General features: G+C 46.1%; 1 protein-coding gene across 1 annotated transcript in view; it reads left to right on the top strand.

Moving 5' to 3' along the window:
• Positions 1–584: 584 nt before the first annotated feature.
• Positions 585–25,938, top strand: part of VSTM2L (V-set and transmembrane domain containing 2 like) — a 374,939-nt gene continuing 349,585 nt past the window's right edge. The window contains exon 1 of the mRNA XM_086932234.1: positions 585–863. Within this exon, the coding sequence (XP_086788360.1) occupies positions 746–863 (118 nt within the window). The 5' untranslated portion in view covers positions 585–745. The remainder of the gene's footprint in view (positions 864–25,938) is intronic.

A 25,938-nucleotide genomic window follows, 5' to 3' on the forward strand; every position in this document is an offset into this window, starting at 1 on the left:
TCCCAGTTAAAGCCCTGGTTACAGGGTTAATGCACCTGCTGCACAGACCTGTGTGTAAAAATGCAGGTAATATGGTGGAGACCTTACTTAACCCCTGGTGGGCGAGACAAGAAGATGGGCAGAAAAGGATGCCAACGGCGCTCTACATCTGGGACAGGAATACTTAATGAGGTTTGCAGCTTGCATACACGGGGTAGACATGTTACATAACCTCTGGTGTGAAAACGTATAAAGTAGAATCCCACTACCACAAACACGTCAGACTACCCGTGGCAGTGGGAGATGGTAGTTACGGTTTGAGGTGCTATGAATTAGTATCATCAGCACCTGCTACTATTATTATTATTAAAAAATGAAAGGTCTGGCAAGTCTTCCGGACTCCCGGGACACCCACCCGATCCACCTTTATTCACACACAAAAAAACGCGCCAGCTGCAAAGTTGCCATTATGGCTTTAAAAAATGTACAGCCCTGGAAACTTTGATGATAAATCACTCAGTCAGATCCCTCCGCCTAGCGGGGATGTGGGACGCTTCACTGGCAGGCAGAGGGATGCTTCCGCCGATGGGAAGGAGTGCAGCGGCGGCAGCGGCAGTGTGGGAGCGCGAGTGAGCGGCTCGTAGCAGCTCCTGGCAGGCAGCTCTCAGCCGCAGGCTGCTCTGGGGACCCCGGCTCTGGTTCCACCCCCACCTGCACTCACTTCTCTGCCGCCCGATGTGAGACAGCTCAGACACCGGGGAGCAAGATGGGAGCCTTCGGAGTGACGCTGGGGATCCTACACTACCTTGGACTTTACATCCAGCTCAGTGTCTCCTCCAGGCAGGGTGGGCACCCCCAGTGGGACAACCAGATTTCGGCCAATGGTGAGTGCAGCCCGGATGGAGAGGCCGGAGAGGGGGGGGGGGGGGGCTTGGGCTCTGCGGGTCTGGGGTGGGAGGGCGCTGGGTGGACTGCCTGCTGTCAGGTGAGGTCGGGGGATCCTGACAGTGGACGTGTGGGGAGGGGTCTGGCTGCGCCCAGGGAACACGCAGAGGATGAGTGTGGACGGCACTAGGCCAAGAGACACAGGGGGGCTAGGGTGTGGAGAAGGGGCTTGAGTGACCTGTTGACAGTTGACGTCTGGGGGCTGACGGGTTGGGCATCCTGCCAGCGGACATGTGGTGAACGGTCTGTCTCGGGCCAGGGGCCTGGGAAGGGATGGGTGTGGAAAGGGGGCTGGGTGCGGTGGGGGGTGCTGGCAGAGGTAGGGTGTGCGGAGGGGGCTTGACTTCAGTCCTGGCTGTCAGTTGGGGACTAGACGTGTGGGGAAGGGTCTGGCTGTGGGCATGAGACGTGCAGGGGGTGGGTGTGGGCAGAGGTAGGGTGTGGGAAAGGGGCTTTGGTTGGCCAAGGAGGTCCCTGCGGTGGAGAGGGGCAGGTGGTGGTGGGTGAAGCTGTCGGCGGCACAGTGACAGTAAGGAGGGGTGCAGACCCCGAGACAGAGCTCTGTCCGTCCCTTCACCACAGTAGCACTCTCACATTCCTTCTCCCATCCCTTACTCTCCCCTCACCCTCTCTCTTTCGTTCATGACACTCTCTCCTGATGGCCTTAGCAGTCACCACTGTACTCCTCTCCGTAGTCTCTCTGTCATGTCCACCCTTCCCCACACCAGCCCCCCCCTCTCCTCCAAGGCTTCTCCCCTGTGCTGACCCCACACTTCTCCACCCAGTCCCGCTGAAGGCACCTCATTACTCCGTCTATTCCTTCTACTCTCACATCCGTCCACCTACTCCTGTCCCCCACTCTACTCCTCCTTGTAGCTGCACCCCATACTCCATACATCATTCCTCGCTAACTCCACCTACAGCACCTTCTACCCTCATCCCAGTCTCTGCTTCACCTTGTAGCCTCATCACTTTCCACCCACTCATCCTTTCACCATCCTCTCCACCCACACACCCGGGTACCCCCAGCGCTCCCTCCACCCACTCCATGCTCAATCACCCACCCTTCACCCCACCCCCTCCCTGTGCCCTTGTCCGTCAGTCCATCCTTCCATCTGAACACCCAGCACTCTCTGCCATACTCATTCCTTCCTTCATCTTTCCCATACAGTACTCATCCATTGCACCTTCTCTTCATTCATCCATCTGTTCATTCGTACAACCTGCTCCCTCGTCCGAGCCCTCTACTCATCATTTAATCTGTTTCTGCACCCTTCTTCTTCATGCCCCAACACCCTTCCCCACCTCTCTTCAATTCATCCTTTCTTCTTCATGCCCCAACACCCTTCCCCACCTCTCTTCCATTCATCCTTTCTTCTTCATGCCCCAACACCCTTCCCCACCTCTCTTCCATTCATCCTTTCTTCTTCATGCCCCAACACCCTTCCCCACCTCTCTTCCATTCATCCTTTCTTCTTCATGCCCCAACACCCTTCCCCACCTCTCTTCAATTCATCCTTTCTTCTTCATGCCCCAACACCCTTCCCCACCTCTCTTCCATTCATCCTTTCTTCTTCATGCCCCAACACCCTTCCCCACCTCTCTTCCATTCATCCTTTCTTCTTCATGCCCCAACACCCTTCCCCACCTCTCTTCCATTCATCCTTTCTTCTTCATGCCCCAACACCCTTCCCCACTTCTCTTCCATTCATCCTTTCCTCTTCATGCCACAACACCCTTCCGCGCCGCTCTTCCATCCGTCCACTCCTCACTCTCCTCCGCGCCACCTCTCACCACAGGCTGTGCTGCCTGCCCTCAACACCCCCCACTCTCTCTGTTCTCGTTTACCATTCTCGCCTCCGTTCCCTCATCCCTTCCCTCCACGCTGCCCTGTATCATTCCTACCTCTAACCTTGGCATCATATTCCATTTCGTCTCTCCCCCTCCCCCCCCTTTGCCCCCAGATCTTATTACACGTCTCACCCACACATTCATTCTAGTCGCCCCCCCCTCCGCATCCTCCTTCAGCCTCACCCCTGGGGCCAGGCCACATCCTCCTCCAGGACCCCAGCCACCCATTGCACCCACTGCCCCTCTCCCTAGCCAGCCCCCCCCCCCGCCCCAGTCTTACCACCCGCCCCTATGCCCCGTTCTTCAATCCCCGCTGCAGTCCACAGACTTCGGCCTCGCGCTCTCTCCATTTCCGGGAACCCTTCCCCCCAGCTCCGCTTTTCTACATTCTTGCCACCCTACCACCCGGGCCGGACTTCAATCGCCGTCTTCCCCTCCTCTCCCCAACCCTCAAACCGCTCCCCATGGAACTCTCTCGCCCCTTCTCTAACCACAGGCTACGAGACCTTTACAAATGGGCTGCCCAGATGGACATGACGTCACATAACATGACGTGGCGTAACAGAACATATCATAACATAGCATACCGTAACGTTGCGTAGCATAACATAACACAGCATAGCGTGACGACACAGCACACCACAACATAACACAACAAAGCACAGCATAGCGTAGCATAACATAAAATCTAACTTTTAGAACGTCTGATTTGTCCGTCCTTCAATCCCTACTTATTCTCCTTCACATTCAGCCATTTCTCGCCCGGCTATGCTTCTCCCCAGCACTGAGGCATCCAACATACTAAGGTACCCAACTGGTAATTGGGTTTGGAATCTGCGGTGTATGAAAACCTCCGTTGTCTCTTCTTCACGCCCCTCCTTGTGGCCCCGGGGACGAGGGGTCTTTGACGCTAAAGGGGTAGACAGCCTCCCCCCCACCCTCACTCCGCGCCACCCCCCAAAAACCCCGGCACCTCCATAAACACAATTTTGCTACCTCTTATTTCTGGGGCGCGTCTCAGCACAGGTGCCAGTCTAACATCAGGGTACCTCATCCAGCAGGTGTGGGGGTTGCGAGTCACCCCCCCCCCCCCCCCACACCCCACCGCCACGTGCCTTTTAAACTAACGCAGCCCTCACCGAGAGCTCCGTGTCCTGCAGAAGGAGATTGCTGTGCCTTGCTGCGCACCCAGCAAACGCGAATCTCCGGTCTCTCCTCACTCACCTTCACTTCAACCCCCCCCCCCCTCCTTGGTGCCCCTTTGTTGTTCGCTGTCTCCCTCGCCCGAGCACCCTTTCCCGCCGACTCTGTGGTTGCGTTCTTTCTATGCCCTTTTAATAATCTGCGTATATTATTTCCATTTTTCATTTCCTCCCCATTCCCTTCTTTTCTTTTTTCCCTCTCTACCCCTGTCTGCGCTTTCTCTTCCGATGCCCATCCTCTTTCCGCCAAACCTCGTGCTCTGCATTCTGTTCTTTCTCTCTCTACTCTTTCCGTAACTTCCCCTCGCACCTCCCCTTCTCTCAATTCACGTCTTTCACTTTCTGCTTCCTCGTCCTTTCCCCGCTATCGTCCATCTCTTTCTCCTCGTCTCCTCGCCTTTATCTTCATATTACTTTCCCTCACACTCATCCCATTCTTCGTATTCTACTGACTCTACCTTATATTAAAGTAAATCCCCACTTTAAACCGTGTCTTAGCCCCTTACCCCCTCTTCCACTCTTCTCTCTCAACTTTCACATATTCTTTACTTTGACGGGTCACTTTCCTTCGCTTTCGACTTTCTTTCCCTCTCTATTCTCTGCATGTCACCATTTTCTGTTCTTTATTCGTTTCACTTCATTTTATCCCAATATCATTATCCTGCACTTTTCTCCACTTTCACATTTCTCTATCACATGTGATTAAATTTAACTCAGTCTTTCCTTTTCGACATCCGTCTTTTCACACTTCCTCGTTCTTTTCCAGTTACTTCTCCTTTAGTCCCGTACTTATGTGTTAATGTATTCATCTTTCTTCCCCTGTCTTTCCCTCCACATCTCTAACTTCGCTGAACTTTCTGACATTCTCTTGCAGCGCCTTTCCCTTTCCTCATTTTGAGACCTTTTCGCCTCTCTTCCCTTTTCAGCTCTCTCTTCTCCCCCCATCTCTTCCTTCTGTTGTTTGTGTCTTTCTTTGTTTCCACCTCTCTTTCTTGGCTTCCGCGCTGCATTTCGTGCTCTCCGGTTACCCCCCCCCCCCCCCCCCCCTGTTTCACTTTTCTTCCCTTATATTTTTCTATTTTATCTGCCCGTCTCATTTTCTCCTCTCTCATTTCTCCTGATTTCAAATCTTCCCTTCCTGTCATTTATCATTTTGTTCCGCTTTCTTTCTCTTTTTTTCTGTCTCTACCTTTTTAAATTATCTTTATCGACTTCTCTTTATGTTCTTTTATGTGCCTCACCTGTCTCCCTCCCTCCCTGTACGAAATAAATCTCCCCATGCTACTTGGTCGCCCTAGCACTGAATTCACTTCTATGCCGCTTTGACACACTTCCCTCTTACTTACATTCCCCTTACACATGACCTCTCTCTGCCCAGTCCCGATCGGTCCTCCATTCCTCCTACCACCCCTCTCCCCTTCTCTGCATTTCTTGCCTCTCTCGACTCACATCTTCCGTTCTTCCCTTCCAGTCCATCCGTCTCCCCTCTCCCCTACATCTTCTTTACTGCCTTTCTCTTCCCAACCTTCATTCCTTAACCCATTGGGGTTCTTCCCATTCATTCACCCCATCCATAAATCCCCTCTCGCATCACGAGGCCCCGCCCACGACGTTTATTGAGGGGGCCCAGGCATTTTAGATTGCGCCGGCCACCTCCGAGATCAAAACATGGCCTTGGCCTGGCTGGAGGTCTTTGCAGAGAGGCCCTTGCAACGTAGGGGCGGGGAGGATCCACTCTTTGCCCCTCGCTCGCACCTCTCTGTAAAGCGCTTCAGTGCTCTGTAAGGGCTCCGAGTGCGTCTCCGAGCTCAGATCTCCATGGGCGGCAGCAGCCCCAGAGACCCATTCACGCCCAGTCCGTGTCAGGCAGCATTGCCACGCATTGGCGCTCACTCTAGTAGCTCCTGAATTAAGGAAACGGAACCAAGCGCTTTATATTTCAAGTCCCATCTGGCGACAGCAAGACACCGCAGCGCTTTGCTGCTCACTCTGTCAAATCCTGAATACTGGGCGCTTCATATTGTAAGTGCCTGCTGGTATCCGCCCGCGGTGTTACTCGGCGCTACTCACTCTGTTAGCGCCTGAATGTGTGAGAGGCGCTGCACGCCTTTAATATTTCACGCCCCGGCGGATGCCAGGCAGCTATGCTACCAGCTTCGTCTCATCCTGAGAGTTCCTGCACCTAGCGTTTATATTTCAAACGCAGGCCGCGGCGCTATTCGGTGTCCCGCACTCCGATAGCCCCTAAAGGCGGGAACGGTGCATCAAGCGCTTCGTTTTTCACGTGGATAGTGAAGACTGCTCCAGCGCAGCGAGTGGCCGCTCAGGAGTAATCAAGCGAACGCTCCGCGACTGCACAGGAAGCAGCGCGCGGGCCGTCAATCACTCAGTGCCAGAGACTTCCTGAGTGAGCGACGGACTGATAACATTTGCAAAGCGCGCGTTATGGCGCCGGGTAAATCGAGCGGGATTACGTGGTTTGCAGCGGTGCAATTTCGCACTGACATTTTCATGTCCCGTTTATGACATTGCACTGCATTCTTGCCCAGACATTTGGACTAAAAGACTGATGCAAACAGAAATATATTTGCACCGGTCACTCGGTGCATACCCCGGATTTCACCATATCCCGTGGTGCAAACGTCAGGGCACATTTGAACCTATGCAACCTGGAGTCTTACATTGCTAGACTGAAATCAGAGGAATCCTGCCCCAAATGCAAATATTATCACATAGTCAGTCACTAAACGTTTGTAATCCAGCCCTTGCTGCTGATCAGCTGTCAGGTCGGGCGCAGACACGCCGCGAACAATAACAAGCTTGTCAAAGGCTTTTCTGAATGTCAGGAGCTTTGTTTATTTCATGGCTGGCTCATGGAAGACATACGCAGAGCATCTGTGTTTTGATCGAAACAAGTCTTCCCTTTTTGCATTGCAGTGGTAGTGACGAGCGACTGATGCACCTTGTACGCTGTCCAGATCAGCACAACACAAGTGCTTCAAACTGGAGGCATTCACGAGTTGCCTTTTAAGCTAGCAGGCTTGACTGCTCCTGTGCGGTTTGAGAGAACCAGTGGGGAGCTGGGCTGCCAATAAAGGTGTCAATACTTAATATCAACTCTGCAGGAGTGTTCTCTCCAGATGCATCATGGTAGATGTAGTGCAGAGCCGCCAGTTTGCTCACATTCTTTCATTGTATATGATGATAGGTTCCAGTGCTGCATGTTATGCATGTTCCTTGACACGAGGGGGTATCACACTTTTGGTACCCGCCGGATGCGAGTAGCATCTGTGGATGTCATGCTTCCCTCTTTCTTTTCCATAGTCTAACACCCGGAGCATGCCTGGCACGTTTCCCAGATCCATGCGTGATGAATTGATTGATGCAGGCCAACGTTTCCTCTTTGAATTCTGGAACTTGTAGTCCCCTGTTATAAAGGAATAAACAAGACTACAAGTCTCAGAATTCAAAGACAAAAACCTGGAACTTGAGCAGCACATCAGATATGGACCCGAGAAACTTGGCAGGGGTGCCAAAGTTGCTCGGGTGCAGACCTTCGGCTCATACAAACTTTAAAGGCTCCCCCAGTGGGGAGGAGAACACCTCACAATTCAGCAGTTGGGCCACACATCTATTGGCAGGCCCGCTGCAACAGTTCTCTCAGGTGCATCTTGGTAGCTGTAGTGTATGGAAGTCTTTTTACTGATATTTCCATAGTATTCTCTGACATTACTTTTCACAGTTTAATGTTCTTTGTTACTACTCAGAACTGAGCAGTTCCTGTCGAGGTGGTGTCTTTCTGCTATAGTTTTTGTGGTCAAATTCCAAACAGCACCTAGGACCAGACCACTGGCTTAGACAACTTTTCTATCTTCTCCAGCGGAGAGGAGTGTATACCGTGTCTCAACAGATGGGTCGCACACAAAGTGACAAGCCTGCAACACTCTTTCCCCAATGCGTCATGGATGTCGTGCGGAGCAGGTTAATGCTCCTTAGCTGTTATTTCACGAGCCAGAGTACTCTAGCTAGTAGGTGATATCAGCTCTACTAAGAGTATCTGCCCCTCTGCCCCAGGAAGCAGTCAGGGCACTTCAACACAGGCATCCCGAAGCAGCTATTAAAAACAAGATAGATGCTGTTTCTTCTTGTCATTCAGAGAGTCCAATAATTCAAGGAGAACTCCAGAAGATTGAGACCTGGTAGGGATATTATTTATTCCAATTTACATTCTTGGTCATTAAAACAAAAGGATAGCCAATGCGTTTCGTCCCAAAATCAAAGAGCTTCTTCAGGGCTGTAAACCAGAGAACACAATTGAATCACAAAGTAAAAACCTATCTGTTTTTACAAATAGAATCGCAAGGAGTACACAACAGCACAATCTAATCTGCAATATCTAACACACCATCCAAACTGGAGGGTGATAATCATAGTCAGAACACCAAAATGTGCAACATGCGTAAGCATTTGCTGATAGTAATGAATATAACTTGTTATACGAATCATGAAATGAGAACAAGTAACCGTATATATATATAGTTTTTGTTGCCTCTATACAGATTACATAATAGATAACCTAGTTAGTCTAATGTAGTTACTTGAGTTTAGGATGCATGCCGGAGATTCAGGATATCCACAAAGAATTTATTTACATACTTTGGAGCCTAAATGAGAATTTATGACAAAGTTGGGGGTTGTTGTCTAAATCGTCTATAGGTCTAGCCCACCTGGACCAATGTTGCAGATCTGCCCAGCATCATTGAATGTTCCATGTGTCATGATAAATACAGGCCTGAATTTAGGATTGATAGCAAATATTGATAGAACTCGAGCTATATTGTAGGAGCATCACACGTCCAACTGTGATGCACTTCTCATGATAGCAGATACATCAAGAGAATTTGCTCCACAGTAGCCTTATGGTGGCATTAGTATGCTTACAGTGTTTTAGTTTATAATCAGTATAAGGGTATTTCAATGGCGGGTTGTCTTTAGAACATTCTAAAGGATTTGGCTTTTAAAATAGTTGTGAAAGCTGTAGTAGGTGACTATAATCTAGCATGCTTGATTTGCAGGTTTGAAACAACTGGGAATCTGAAATAAAGTACGCAAATTGTGTTGGTAATGTTAACACAGAAGAATGAAACTGTAGCGTTATTTGAATCACTTCAGAATAAAAAGCCAGCACATTGCAAAGTTTTCTGTTGAGGGACATTAACACCCCTGCAAGAAGATTCCTTTACTACATATTTCCTAATATCTTTTCTAGGGAAGCTCAATTTGGGAAACTGCGTTATTCAATGAAAGCCACCACTGGCAGATGGCTCCGAGGCCCTGCTTCTGGGCATTAAATATTTGAAATTGATGTATTTTTAATGTATTATTGAAAACCATATTATTGACACACTTTTTGAAGGACCTCTTTTGGCTACAATGTTCCCATAATGGTTTGCTCCCTTGAGTGAGGAATGTGTGTGTGGGGGGGGGGGGGTTAGGGTAGATTCCACGACGAAGCCCCATTTTAATTTTTAGATCCACTTCCGGGTAATGTTGGTTGCCCCGATGTATGATTAGGTAGTATGTCAAGGGACATTTTTGGGCGCATTGCACTACAGATGGAGTGAATCAAAGCCTTAATTCAAAGAGTCTGCTCCTGTTCTAAATATGATTTATTTTCGGGTGGGGGGAGATGTCATTGGTGCAGCAGGTGCAGCAGCATTATGCCAAAGGGGCAAGGGCCCATTACCACTAATTATCCTTCTCTTTTTCTACCCAGTCAAGAGGCAGGGGCCCATGTTTATTGCTTGCATCTAAGCCTATAGTAGATATACAAGTACTGTGTAGGGGGAGATGGCTAAACTGTAGACCTTACAGTCTGTATTTCAAGGCGGGGTTTCGTTCTGGACTGGTATTGTAAAGTGAACGTCTTTCTTACGACCATAATGTGAATTATAAGGAAGAGATCACTTTGCCAGCCCTATCACTATATGTTGTAAGGCAGCAGTATCAAACCTATGGTCCTGGGACCCGTGGGGGTTGCAACTCCTACTCAGGGGCTCTGCGTCTGCTTAGAAAATTAAATACTATTAACAGATTAATAACGTTTTATAAATAAAGAAGCAAAATTGAAAAATAAAAAATTGTCTGTAAATTTGAATTTGAAATTGGAGGCTAAATATTAATCTGCTGTCCTAGGATTGATTTGCGTGAGCAGTGCATGCATCAAAACAAACATAGCATGGATGATAGGTGGCCTCAGTTAAATTTAGAACATTCACAATTTCCCTTGAAAATTTAAATTTGGTTTTAAAATATTTGTTTGGGGTATAAATGAAATATTTCATCATTCATGTATTCGATGAATGCTTGCTTCTGTATTTTTGTGTATTGTTTTGAGGTTCAAGTGATCGAAATTGCTTTAAAGCTGCAGCCCTCAGCGTCCTATAATGGCTTAGTAGGGGTCCCAGGATTTGAATAATGATTATGTGGGGGCCTCTGGATTCCATTCATTATTATGTGAGGGTTCACCGAAGTCAAAACTTTAAGCATTATTGTTGTAAGGTGTTAAAACCCTTTCTAGGGAACAAGTCCATACAATATTTTTGACTGATAGTAGTGCCTTTTCATTATCTGGAAGGAATTTTGTTGAGACACTTTAAGATATTTGTGTTTTGGTTATTCAAGTTTCTGGGCTTCCTTCAAGTGATTTTTTTTAAAGTTGTTTTTATATTTATGACCTGAAATTGAACATTTGTATTGGATTTGTTGCTAGGAGACTGAACTGTGAAAAGCTGGAAAGTACATTTCTACTCGAACATTTATGAAATTCCCAGGAATGTGTGTCTCATAAAGTGTGTGTGGTCTGTCAGTCTCTCTGTGCATAAAGAAGGGCGGACATGCGCAGTTACATACCAGTAATGCCTCGTAGACAGATATATCTACAGGGCATTGCATATGTTTGCCAGATCTCAGTGAAAGACTCGGTGTAGACTTTGGTTTCCATTTAAACTTCACAAAGACACCTCTTGGCTGATCTGGAACAGCATTCTGGCCTCATCACGTATGTTCACATGTAATGCATGACATTGTTTCTGATATCATATGTAAAGTCACCAATGAAGTCAAGAGCAGTGGATTTGGTTTATGTTGCTAATTATAATGACCTACTTTCAATGATTTGGATCATGACCACAATGACACTTGCAAGTGAATGTTTTCTAGGGGATTTCTGTATTTTCTTTTTTTAAAGAAGTGGTGTTACTTTTTTGTCCTGATTAAAATATTCGTGACGCCCCCATACCAAAGGTTTTTCAATGTATTTCTCTATGATGCCGAAGTAAGAGCCTGCTGTGGTCGAATTCCATACCATTATCACAATGCAGCCTTACCAATTTGAGAGATTATTGTTTCCTGCCTCAGACATTCCATGTTCCAGTGACGTTACCAAGGAACATCACTGGGCCACAAGGGATGTTTAACTACCTAGTATATCACATCACACATTTAACTCCTTGTGTTCTGATTCTTCTTAAATACCCCTTTCTGTAAGATTCCTCTATGACAAAACAGCATGACATAAACCACGTTGGGATATTCGCTGAGAGTTATAACATTGTGAGTTATTGCCCCTCTCCACATGCATTATTGGTAAGTCATAAAGTATTTCTATATATATCCCACACAGATATGAAAAGATGAAATTTCATTTATGAGCATCCTTCAAACATCCTTCCAAGATTGCACAGCACACCTCTTCAACAATGGTCAGTACCTCCAGCTCAGGGGCGGCCTTAGGCGTGAGCAAGCTGTACACCTGCACAGGGCCGCCAAACCCCAGGGGCCGCCACGCCAATATATATCCTTAATATAATATTCCTCTGAGGATGGATACATATTTGCGTGGCGACCCCTGGCTGGGATTTGGCTCTGTTCCACTTCCTAACACTCTGACCCCCTCCTCTTCACTGGCCTCCGCACCTGCATTCTTCCGGGGGCCCCCTACCTAGGCTCCCTGCCCAGGGCCGCCATGAGACAAGCCGCCCCTGTCCAGCTACTTCGGGGGCGCAAACTAATCCAGAAAATGAACCAGTCTTTATGATACAGTGTGAGTTCGTAAGGGCATCCTGTCCAAGAGGGTGGCAGCTTCCTCCTGATGGCCCTCTTTGATCAGGTCACAGTCAAAAGAAGGTTCTTTGTAGCGAAGCAGTAAATAGTATCTCAAAAGACTCAGTTCACAAAGTACTCCTTGGCTACGATTGAGACCCATGTGGTTAGTGGTGAAAGGCTCTTAACGCAGTCTCAGTTCATGTTGGACCACTGCAGTACGATACCAGATGTTAATTAAGCCTGGGCAGAGTTTGTGGAGTTCTGCTAAGTGGAACTCTGCGAAGTGACAAAAAAACTCTGCCAAGATACGCAGAGTTCCACGAACGGCATAGTGTGTTATCTGGCACCGTTCACACTGATTTTTAGTGCTTGATGTTTGTCCAGTGCTGTAAAATCAGCGCGAACGGCATCTCGCACAGTGCAAGAGGTTGCTGCTTTTTTCTTCCACCCGAGTAGAAGTTCTTCTCAAAAAGCAGCTTCCTCAACACGAACGGAAGATTTCTCAAAGCGAGCAGTAGCGACCATCAGCGACCGCCCGTGTTGAGAAATCTCGCTGAGAAGTGGTCTCGCGTTGGAGCTTGTACTCACCAACTTACCTTTGGTGTGCACGAGCAAGGAAAAAACTCTGCTCCACTATGCGAAGCAGAGTTTTTCGGAACTCCGCCAGCTCCGCGGAGTATGAAAAGCTCTGCAAACTCCACAAACAGAGCGGAGTTCACAGCCCAGGCTTTATGTTGATATCTCTTCAAATCCCACATCTGTCTCCTCAAAGGTTAATTTAACGGGCTCTAAATGAATTTTGTGAGTGGACATCAATTCGAAGTGACAGTTGTTCTTCTGGCCTTGCTCTTTGCCTCCTTTGAACCTTGCTATGCCTGACCTCAAGGACCTAAAAAGCAGGGAAAGGAGCAGAAAGTACTCCAGCTTTTAATATAACTGTTTATTTTATGGAGTTTCGTGTTTGCAATTTCAATTTCCTTAACCCTTCAGAAGCAGACAGAAGCCGAATGAAGGGCGCATTTTAGGACATAGGGTCAACTCAGTGATGTCATTATGGTCAAAGGGTGCATGATATCACTTCTGCCACTCAAGGTATTTTAATGAGTTGACAGCCACCATTTTTGTGCTACTGTTTGGAGAAGTATTGAGTGAAATATTTGTATGCTTGTTTGTGCTATACTGTCTATTGACTCATATAACTAGGGAACAATCAGGGCTATGGTATCTTCATGGATAGTGTCATGTTCGTTCAAGTGTTTACCGTCAGAATGCGCAACAGAAGCACTCTTCTAGGAAAAGTTGTTTACATTCCCTATCTGCATTCTGGCAGCTTCTGAGAAAATTTGGTTCGCACATATACTTCATTACAAAATAAAAAATCCACCAATATGGACCAACCCATCTTATATTTCGGAGCTAGGGAATAACTGTTAAAAAATTGTATTTCTTCTTAAATGTTTTCTCATCATTCTAACCATGGCCCACCTATGTCATGACAACTTTTTTTCCAGTTTTATGCATTTTGTTTGAGCCACGTTAAAAGTATGCGACATCGATGCAGAGCATGTCACTCAGGGCGTTAAGTGGGATGAAAAAACTGGGGGATCTCTCAAAGAGGCGTGGCCAATCAATTAAGGGTGTGGCTTAAAAAGATGTAAGCATAAAAATCTATGCTTAGCATAGTGTGCCGCTCGACTTGTATTTGGCTGTTTCTGTCATTGCATCCAGATATATGATACAACAAGCAACATCATACCTAGAACAAGTCAGGACTCTCGGCTTTGTCAATGATTGTTAGTTGCATACGATAAATAAGCTGCAACTATGGTTTGTATATAATATTGGAAAAGCTTCCACTTAAAGCCCTGGTGACACCACCTCAATGTTGCTGCTCCTGAGTTTCAAAAAGAGAAGGGAAATCCGGAGAGAAAATTATTCTCTTTAAAGGATTTACCTTCTCCTACAAGGCTCACCTGGCATGATGTCATGCCGTAACTTCTCCACTAGTGAGAAGTGAGCAGTGTGAGCACGTGCACATCGATGTACTTGCGGTCACTGCAGGCCTGAAAAGAGCAGACCGCCTGTGCCAGGGCAGAAATCAGAGCCCGATAGAGACCTGTTTCGAGGCCCCCTTTAAAAAAACTGCCAGTGCTCAGCACCGGTGAGACCCGGCGTACTTAAAGCCCTGATGTCACTTGTTTTTACATCAGTTACACCTTGAGGATTCATGTCAGCTGATCCTTTACATAAAGCTATTGAGGCCCACCGGTCTTAGACTCATTTAGGGCCAATGGCAGCCATTTTGTTTGCCAGCACCCTACAACTCCAGAGGTATTTCGAAGATCCTGCTTTACACCCTCCTCTGCCAGTGCTCTTGAGTTTGGGGTTTTACCATAGGTAAAGTGCCACACACAGTCCTCCTAACGATGCCTCTGACCATGACATCCCAGCGAGGCCGTGGCCTTTCACCCTGTGGCCTCTGCACCCACATCATCCTGGGGGAGCTCTCCCACAGGATTGTAGGCGTTCTTTCATAATGGCTGTTATAAAGATTCGGTTTTCTACTGTGAGTATGCCGTACTGATGCATACATTTGGTGTACTGTCACATTTAGTGTTAGTTTTGCGCAGCCGCGGTCGGTAGTAGGAGTAACTGCACGGCAGTGACGTGGGGAGGGGCAGGGTGGGGGGTAGTAATCTATGGATTACGGAGCTTTACAGTTAAGTAAACATTTAAATGAATAAAACGAATTTTGTTGCGTGCACTGCATCCCTAAATGTGATGCAGTCGGCGCAACAAAATTTGTTTTTATTTATATGTTTACTTACTTGTAAAGCTCCTAATCCATAGATTACTACCACCCACCCTGCCCCTCCCCCTCCCCACGTCACCGCCCTGCAGTTACTCCTACTACCGACCGCGGCTGGTTTTGCGTTTTATGATATTACATAAACAACTATTTATATTTTTTTGATAGTTGTGTTAGTGTGTATTAAATGAAGTCATGGCCTACCCAACCTTGGGTAAGCTTTATCTTTGTGACCACGTGACTTCCACGTGCAGGTTGTGTTTGTCGTGTTCAGTTGTCTCCGTGTGCGGCTGGTACAAGATCCGCTTACCTGGTACCTGCTAGTAGTAGTAGTAAAAATACTTTATTGTATAAATCATATGATAACAATAAAAAATACAAGCATTTAAAAAACAGATAATTTCAATAATTAAAACTTACAATAAAGGTCAGTACACACTTCGTAAAACAATATTTCCATAAGATCACACCATGGTTTCCATTCCTTGTCTATCCGTCTACCACTGTGTCACTGTATTCTTTAAAACAAGTTATTTCATTTACCAAATGCAAGTGCAATGTTCTATTTTGATAAAAATGCATCCATCCGATTTGTCATAGAGGATTCTGTACATGCGTTTCCCTGATGTAAATCCAATTTATAATCCTTCCCCTACAAGAGTAACACATGCTATTTAGTCACTCACCTATATTCTAAATATTTTCGGCTGGATCTATGATTTCAAGATATGCTAAAGTGCTAATACGCCTAATGTGCAAATTCCTTCACTCTTTTATCTATAGATTGTGATCTTTTATCTCACTTTATTTCTTCCACCAAATTATTAATATATTTTTTATTTTTTTACCTGGTATAGGAAGATCCATTTAATGTAAACTGGCCAGGCATAAATAGATTTCCCACCTTCGAAAAGTACGTTTTTCCACATTGGTGCAGAGGGATTCTGAGAATTGAATGTGTCTCTCATTATCTTGTTCCGGTTTTGCTTCTGACCTTACTTTTGATGTCTTTTTTTGGTGGTACTGCTTCTCTGCTGGTGCCAGGCAGCTTCTCCTTCTGCTAAGTGGGGCCTTCTGAAGATCAGGCCATTCCCGCTGGCAGAAAAAGACTAGCGGTCTCTTCCGAAGGTCAGCCACTGGTCTCAGTTTGATCAGCGTCGCTTTCATCGGCAGAGTTGATTTTCCGAAGAACTAGCAAAGGGGGGATATAAATGGAAAAGAGCGGGGAGAACACAGCAGGGGGTAGTGAATCTCCTGGACATCCAGCTAGAAGCGGAAAGAACAGAGAGCGCCATGATATTATATTCCTCAAAATGAGAAAGTTGACTGCCTAGGGACGTCATCTTCCTTCCTTACAAGTCATAGAAATGAAAAATGTTCTCCTTATATAGACACTATTTACATTGCTCCTCCCCAAGAGAAATGTCCGCTGCCTCCCAGTCTCCGATTGCAGGAATCGCCCATTGCATAAAAGTCAAAGGACAGCTCTTGTAATGTAATGTAATGTAATGTAAAAATTACTTATAAAGCGCGGCATACACCGGACGGTTTCTTGGCGCTGTTCACTTTATTCTTTGAGAGGCAGAGGGGGAGGTGAGAAAAGCTTATGTATAAACACTACGGAAAAGATGGGTTTTAAGGAGAGACCTAAATTGAGAATAAGAGGAAGAGAGTCTGAGTTCCAGTGGGAGAGAGTTCCGAAATGAGGGGGCCAGAAAAGAAAATCTGAGACCTCCATGTTTTTTGCGCCTGAATCTGGGTGCCTGGAGGAGTGCATGATCAGAAGATCTTCAAGATGCCAACAATGTGGTTGTACTCACTAACAGGCTGGCACAGTCATTAAAAGAGAGAACTATTGTTTCAGTGTTAACTCTATTAATAGCTTGTATACTATGAGCATTGTTCAAAAATAAAGAGTTTAAAAAAAATACTCTATTAATGATTTTCTCTCTGCACTCTATATTTTTGTTGACTGTCACAATTTGATTTTTTTAGGTTTCGCCTATGACAGCCGATGCGCACTCTTGCTTGCGGGAGATAATGTATACAACAATGGGCTTGCAGCCCGCCTATTGCTTAACATTAGATGGCTTCACTCTCATTTTCTGCCTTCTAATTGGCCAGTGTGTGCTGGCTTATCTTCCTCTTCTTTCGGCGGGAGCATGGACCAAGTACAGATTGCTTCAGCTTGATTGCTGTCTTTCCTCTGATCGCACTGCGATTGAGGTGCTACTTCTATTTTTTCTTCTACCCTGTTGTCTTTGTTAAACCTCTTGCCATTTGTCGCTAAGTGTTACTATGCCACACACACTTCAAAGAAATCCTTTTCTCCTTTGAAATGGATGCTTGTGATAGCAGATGTTATCTGCTTTTATTGTGATAACAGATATTATCTGCTTCCCACTGTATTTTCAAAAAATGGGTGATTGCTTTTTTAATCTGATAGGAATTTTTGCAAAATGTAATATTTTTTTTACCGTACATGGGGAGATTAACTGATCTACTCAGAATCACAGGGGTGTTGTTCCAAGACCTAACAAGCATTGGAAAAGTCACTAGGTCTCGCCTTTGAGACTATTGGCTCTGGCTTTGCCTTGTGTTCATGCTGTACAGCATGGGCAATGCTGACTTTGGTAATTATTTGTAGCCATGCTGTAAAGTAGTGTGACTGCTCTGCAACATGGCTAAAAATAATAATGGAAAGGTCAATGATTCCTCTGGTGTTACTATACTTTATTTTAAAAAAGTGCATTAGCCCTGACTGTGTTATGGCACTTTTTCAAATTAGTTTTGACCACACTGCAAAACATCTGCCCTGCTGTCCAGCGTGGATACAAAGCATTGCCAAAACCAATAGCTGTTATAGGCGAGCCCTATTGACTTTGCCGATGCTTGTTGACATTTAGTGTTGGTAGGCATTACTTAATAACAACATATTTTTTGTTTAGGGATGGTCTCTTCATAGAGGCTGTATGAAGTCAGATCCCTCCTCTCTGGGCACACAAACTAATATTTTCCCCTCGACGGGAAAATGAAAAGTCTTTGTCCTCATTTTGGGCAAGGCCAAATATTTCATGCCATGTCCAGCGTGCAAAACCAAACAGGAACACATGGAAAGTCAAAAGTCATTCCTTTTTTGGATTGGTGGTATTTCATTTGTTTCATTCATACAAAATGCTTCTGAGATAGCCGCAAATCACGGATAAGCACACAAACACAGAAGAGTTGAAATATAGACTGAGTGAAAAATAATCAATAACCTATCACTCTGTGGTGTTACCACCCCCCCAGGGACTGAAGTTTAGCTACCTACATGAAAAAAATCTACCTTTTTGCCACAGGACCGGGGGAGCAGCACAGGCCACATTCCAGAAGCTGGAATATTTCCCATTGGTTAAACCCGTCTCTACTTGCTCCTGTTAAATCAGGCTCACCCCTCGATATACTCCCGGGCAAGACTACCACATTATTATCCAAACAGCTAGCTATCGCCATTTTCTCTATTCCTAACCTCTCACTAAATAAAGGTTATGTTCCTGATGAGTGGAAGGCAGCACAATTCATCCATATACGATATAATCTTAAGGCCCCTAGGGATGATTTAACTAATTATCGTCCTATCTCACTGTTACCTCTCCTGAACAAGTTGTTAGAAAAACATATCAATAAACAACTTTCAGACTTTCTCAAGGAATCTGGCTGCTTGGATCTCTCTCAGTCTGGTTTCAGACCTAGACACAGCACTGAGTCAGCCTTGATTGCTGCCACGTATAACGTCAGACAGGCTCTGAACAATGGACAGGCAGTTATATTAGTGCTGCTTGACTTGTCGGCAGCCTTCGACACTGTCTCACATCGAACTTTGCTCAGGAGACTTAGCGAGATTGGGATACATGGATTAGCCTTACAATGGATGATGAGTTTCCTGTGGCATAGAATCCAAACTGTCAATCTGGGTCCTTTCTGTTCTGAGACTACAAACTAACCAAAGGAGTACATCAGGGATCCTGTCTCAATCCCACTTTTAACATCTATGTCGTTCCTTTGGCAGGCTTACTCAGGAAGCTACGTTTTACACTCATTTCCTATGCTTATAATACTCGGGTCCTGCTATCTTTTGACAAACAAGATCCTAATGTCCAGTCCACCCTCTCAGAATGTATGAAAACCATTGCCAGCTGGATGAGACAACATTTCCTCCAGCTTAACGCAGGCAAAACAGAAATTATGCTATTTGGTGATGCTCTTTCAAGATGGTCTCCGAGCTGGTGGCCTACAGAATTGGGTAAAAAATCTAAGGGTTCGATTGGACCAGAAACTAACTATGAAGGAGCAGGTTTCTACCACCATTGGTGCTTGTTTCCATGCACTAGGGCTCTTGCGAAGAGTATTTCCATTCCTCCCTCTGTCCACTCGTAAAACCTTGATCCAGGCACTAGTACTGAGTCGACTAGACTACTGCAATGCATTGCTGATCTCAGCCAGCGAAGCATCACTGAACAAATTGCAAGTAGTCCAAAACAGAGCTGCAAGACTGGTCTCTAATGCTCCTGCCCTCACCCCCTCTCTTCCTCTCTTGAAGAAACTGCATTGGTTGCCTGTACGGAAGCGAATCCACTCCAAGATCTGATGCATTGTGCATAAAGCCCTAAACGGCAAGGGCCCCAGCTATTTAGCAGAGAAATAAAAAAATATCAGCCTATCAGGACACTTCGGTCAGGAACCAAATCTCTACTTGTGGTTCCACGCTGCAAGAAAGCTCGGCTAGGCGGGAAAGCCTTTTTCCATTTACCCCCTCCCTTTTGGAACCAACTCCTAATTCATTTGCGTGAATGCTCTGACCTCCAGAGATTTCACAAGCTTTTGAATACCTTATTGTTCTAACTTACTCCCTATTTCTGTCCAGCTACGCAGTTCGCGAGCGCGGAGATACCCGTTAGGGGGTGATTCAGGTGCTTCATAAATCCTAAATCAAATAAACAATAGCAAAGGCAATATTATAGAAAATCTGTTTGTCTGAAATCCCACTGATATATTTAAGAATAGCGGTCTGTAGATCTTATAATTCTGATTTTCAAATACTACAATGGATTTATCGTGCCTTACCGACAAAAGTGCAAGAGAGCCTTGAAGAGCATTCAAAATGGTGAAAATTTGGAGTTGAACCGAAAAGCATAGGAAAAGAAAACGATGCCTCGGACATGAAGTTAGATAGTAGTGGTGAAGATGCTGTCTGTGAGCAGGTAAGACAGATAGGAAATGATGAGAAGAAGCACATTGATACTAATTCGATGGTTAGATGAATGGATTTTGGAGGTCACGATGCCTGTTTGACGTGAAGTTGGACAGGAAGTGAGTGACCAGAGGATCAGATGCTATTGATGGTGAAAGGAAAAAGAGAGTTTGCTAATCGTTTTATAGCAGGCGGTCGGATTAGAGGGAAAAGGAATTGATCTCCTATGATCTGCAGGTCCCAAGTTTGAATCCTAACAAGTCTAACTCAAAATTTCCTCTTCTGAGGTCGGGGAACTGAGCATTATCAATGTTGACAGTAGTCTCAGGCATGTGTGTCAAGGTAGCAGGGAAGGGTTTTTTGTGCAGTTTTTTGGCACAGCTTGGCCCACGACATCAGAGCGCTGGTCATTTTTAGGTGCCACGAAGATTAAGTGAATAGCCCAGAATCACAGGTATTGAGCTGAGTCCCGGTTCCAAACCTGATTTCTCAAATCCAAAGTTGGCAACACTAGTCCCATGGCCACGTCCCGATATGGTTGTAATTGTAAAATATAGCCCCTCCTACCCCTGAAGAGGCGTTGAAGTGCTTTGTAGTGAGTAACATGGAACTCCGGTACCCAAGGTTAGGGGTGAAAAGTTAGGAGATTAGTAAAAGTGCTTTTTCTGTTTCCTTGTGGAATAGTTGTGATAAGTGTGTTAAGTTTGTACCATTAAGCTCCAATAGATTTACTGTATTGCATTAAAAGGGATAGATTGATTGACGTGGATTGGTAAAGGGGGATCTTAGGTGTTTTTGGGAATGGCCGATATGTGGCCATGTTGTTTGGGTAAATGTGATACAGGAGGGAATCAATCAATCAGGAAATTTGTAGAGCGCACTACTCACCCGTAAGGGTCTCAAGGTGCTGGGAGGTGAAGGGGGGGTGCTGATACTGCTCGAATAGCCAGTTTTTGAGTAGTCTCATGAAGGTTAGTAAGTCTTGGGTCTGCCGTAGTAGGATGGGGAGGGTGTTTCAGGTCTTGGCGGCGAGGTAGGAGAAGAATTTAGAAAGGATATTTGGGATTCTAAAGTAATCAGAAATGGTTGGGATGAGTCAAAGAGAGTGAAGGTAAAGGCAGCGTTGAAAGGGAAAATATATTTGTTTTTGTGCTTGTTTGCTTCATGTAAAGTCGCTGTTAACTTCCTACAACTAGCTGGAGACAAACAAAGCAATGCTCCTAGGTGAACCCTAAAGGGAGAATGAGGGATAGAATGATGTCTGTGGATGTGGGTTCTGAGTGTAAAGGAGGTCATAGGAGTAGCTGTAAGGAGTCACCTTGGACACAGAACATGCAGTGTCATAGGGAGAAGGACATACAGTGGCGTAACGAAACTTGAGGGGGCCCACCTACAAAGTGGACGAGGGGGGCCCCCTCTGCCCACATTCAGGAGCTCTCTTGACAGGGCACTTGGCTGAAGGGGCCCCCTGGAGCTCATGGCCCCCCGCACCGCGGGGGCTGCAGGGGCCGTTGTTACACCCCTGAGGACATATATGTAACATTACAACTGGAGGCGCCAGAGGACTGGTGCTAGGGAGCATGGCACATGGCGGGCACCAGAGGCAGGCAAGCTACAAGACAGAATGAAGGTTGAAAGATTGTGCTTTGAGCATTACAAGTTAGAACCTTTCATAGAACTCTAAGACTTGAAATTATTATTGTTTGAACACAGGTTTAACAACACAACAAGATGATGAACGGAGTGCTGAAACTTTTCAACCACTCACCCCCAGTCAAGAGGTCTGGGTTTAATCCATTGCTCTTTTGCTCACCACGCCACCCCAGTTTGGACCCAGCCATATGCAAATCAATATTGACCCTCCTCCTAATTGGAACAGTCCAGCCAAAATTGCCAGGCCAGTACCTCCCTGGACCGAAACAAGCATCCGGGACCGGTTTTGGCTTGGTCATCTTGTTCTGTTTGCTATGACAACAGACTCAGACAACATTAATTTCAAATCTTAGGATGTGATGCAAAAGCGGCAAACCAGCAAATACGAGGAATTAAAAGGGTCCATTAGACCCGGTGTCAGGTCTCAAAGTCGGGATACAAACGGGGGGGGGGTGGATGAGAGCTCATGATCTGTGATAGTGCATTTCAACTCCAAACTGGCCTGGCATACCTGGGAGAAGGTGGGTCCAAAATAGAGGGCTGTAGGAGATCAATGAGCATAGGGGATACAGTTGAGGCACTGCACACTAGGTGTACAGGGGAAATCAGAGGAAGAAATGGATGTAATGATCACCAAGAAGGAACAGCACATAAACATGTCTCAGGGGACACCAACCCTGGAGTTAGAAGGGAATGAAGATGGACTAGGAAGACGCCTGATAGTGGGAAGTTGAAGAAGAGGACTGGACTGAGCAGAAGCATGCCAGAGATGGATGTATTAGAAGCCTGGATATCACAGATGGTTGGGTTGAATCCCAAATGTTGGACCAGAGATGGGGCTCTAGAGAATGTGGTATGAGAAATGTGGTACTGAACAGAATGCAAGGGATAGGTGCCTAGGGAAGGGTACCCAAGGCATGGTGAGGTCACCAGGGATGACACACTAAACAAGTTGGCCCAGAAGAGCAGCTAGTTGCATGGTGCACCAAAGAATTGTGACAGGAGGGTTGTATGAATACCTTGTATTCAAGGCACCAGTCTCCTGTTTACCGGGTTCCTTTCTAGCCCACTGGTCTGTCCCCAGAGGCAGCAAAAGCATAAGATGCTTTGGTACCAACCACATGAGGGCATCATAGATTGGGCCTACAGGGCAACAGCAGATTATAGGTACCACAGAGTCTCACAGCTTGATGGTGTGGTCAGAGCAAGGGCATGAGATAGTTGGATATGGACAGGAGGAAATGGATAGGGAGAGAACACATTTGGGACTATTCTTTTCAGCGCCAAAAGAAAGAGTATTACAGCAATTCCACTCACACTTTCATCCTTCAAAGGTCGACAAAATAAATACCATACAGACTTGGAGTTTTCAATAATCTTTCATTTGAACAAGTGGTACGAGGTGGACTATGAAAGTAGTGGCATACTTCAGGAGTGCCCTTTCAGAGGCTGCAACTGTTAAACAAATGCAAGTGAAAATTGATCTGTTAAATGCACAGTTGGACCCTCTTTTTCAGGTTTTCCCAGTGGAGATACTGTGAAGCTACCATTGGTGCAGCAGGTGCAGTGACACCTGGGCCCATTGAACCCTGTAAATGGGTTTATTTTACTATGCCACTGACAGCCAAAGGGGCAATTCTTCTTAAATGCATCAGAACCCATGGCATCCTTGCTACGCTATTGCCTTGAACCTCCTTTGAGCAGTGATTCATTTGTAAAAAAATAAATGCCGGGACTCTCGTCAGGAGGCAGCTTGCACCAGCCCATTTCTCCTGTTACGACGCGTAAAACAGAACCGACTACTAACCATTAAAGTGGGTAGAGGATGTGGAGTAATGGCCAGAGCGGCTGACTTCAGAGCGGGAGAACCAGGCATCGGCCCCAACATCCCGTGATTCTGGGCAAATCACTTAACCTCCCTATAAATGAATGTTTCCTTAACTGGTGCTCATGAAGAGCACCGGTGTTGATGATTAAGTGTCGGTGCTGTGCATCGGACACCACCGGCTCAAATTAAGCATTGCTGTTGAGGAAGGTCGGCTCGCTCGCTACAGTGTGACCGAAGTGAGGGAGAGGGAGGAGAGTCATGGGGGAGGGGTCCTTTACAGAAGAGAAGGGCCCTGTTTCCATGTTCATAGGAACCAAGTCAAACCTGGAGCCTTGTCTGGGTCCTTTCTATTCTAATCGCCAATATTAGCCCTTAGCGCGAGCCCCATTCCGCTCAGGAGAAGCAATGCACTGGTGCTGTGACTTTAATTGGTCCCCTTAAGGTGATTAGCACATTGACGAGAAAAGGCACTGAAGTCCTAAATGACAACGGTTAACCTGTGTTTCTAGGAGAATAGAAGCGTTTCTATGGAAGCCTTTAATTGCCTTAAAAGATTTTTACTTCTCATTCCACCCCATCCTTTCCTCCTCCACAGGTATCCAGGACACCACATCCTGTCCTCATCTGCTCCCTGCAGAAGCGCGAAATCAATTCACTCCCAGGAACTGTGGCGCGACATCCTGTGTATCTGTAAAAAACAAATAAGTGAACAGGCCCAAAGGGTTTTCTTTGAAGCCAGCCACTGGTGCCGACGAATGGCAGGATTACTCATAATCAAGGCTGCCTCGTTTTGATTTCAGACGTAGCTTCTTTCTTCTGCCTCCCTACACTTCCTGTTCAGCCCTGCCAAATACCACGCATCAGGCGTTAGACTAATACATTTCAGTGTGGTAGTCCGCATCCCCATACTAAAATGCAAAATCATGCATTATGGCGCCTCCTCAGCTCGCAAGCGCCATAGAGCTGCAGTATAATAATTAGCACTGTCTGAGCAAAGCTGGCGCGGTCCGCTCTGCTCACGGCTTGGGTGCTGGTTCAGTTGCGCCCGATCTGGCTACATTCACCCGCAGCATTCTGATTCACGTGACGTCATGTCATGAGAGTAACGGCAATGATTTGCAGCTGACACACACTTCTAGGCGGGCCACCTGCGATGCGGGCAGGTGGCAGTTATGTTCAGTTTGGTTGCTGCGAAGGAATGCCAATGGTTGGGCATCCTGGGTCCTCATGCCGCATGAGAGAGTCCTGACCCGACCCCACCCAGTAGCCAACGCAAACTGCAGCCATCGGCGGAGTGAGTGGTGGTGCCTCCAGTTGAGCCTCATAAATGCCGCGCGAGTCCTGTCTGGACTGCGACAGCTGCGGCAGTCGTCATGGCTCAGCTGGCCCGTACCGTGGTGGCGCTCAATCTGTCACTCGCGCTAGTAACAACTTTTTTTTCTGCTAATTTTATTTAATTTAGTCAGAGCAGCATCATCATTCTGAGCCTCTAAGTTACAGCTCTGCTCTCAGTTCTGTACTGACTGTGCTCAGAACTTTGGCTGTTCATTAGTTGGGTTCTGGGGCCTGCAGCTGTGGTGCATTTCTATACAAACTCTTTTACATCAATATCAAACTGGTTAAAACTTACCAGCAATTAGCCATTCATTTATCACTATGAGGACCTCCTGCAAAGTTACTGGGCTTCCATTTCTGGTGCTTTGTAGCAGTTTTGAGATCTTCTAAGATCTTATGCTCAAATCTGTGTAATTTCTGATATGTTTCCCTCGTCTTCATTGCTTGATTTTGCACACGAAAGATCTGTGAGCAAGGGCGGATGCCCGAAACGCGTCGGATCTAGTGGCTCTGTTGGATTAAAAAGAACTTATGCCAAATCTGCACGTTGGAGTTGCGTGACCTTTCTTTCACTTGCGCGAGCGGATGTGGTAAAGATTGCATCTTTGTGGATATATATACATATATATATTCTTTATAAATGCAGGTTACATTTTTGAGTCTTTAATTTTGTACTGTACATGTTGTACATTTATATTTTCACATGGACACTTTCTGATTACAAGATTCCTTGAGATCTCCAAAAGTAGTGGAGATCTTCATTTTGAAAGCACACCTGTAGCTGTTCATCCCAGATCCAATCAAGATACAGCTCACGGTCAACTTTCATATTCTATTTATTTTGCTGAAAGGACAGACTGTGCTCCTTTCTCACGGTCTCACAAACTTCTCATGTCTTTCATTGTCTTGTAAATCTATTTAGGAGCTTGTTTAAAGTTTTACGGGAAACTGTGGGGCAACATCAAATCTATCTTCGGTTCATTTCCATAAGCCTCAG

The sequence above is a fragment of the Lissotriton vulgaris genome, chromosome 7 (genome assembly GCF_964263255.1).
Source record: "Lissotriton vulgaris chromosome 7, aLisVul1.2, whole genome shotgun sequence".
Lineage (NCBI taxonomy): Eukaryota > Metazoa > Chordata > Amphibia > Caudata > Salamandridae > Lissotriton > Lissotriton vulgaris.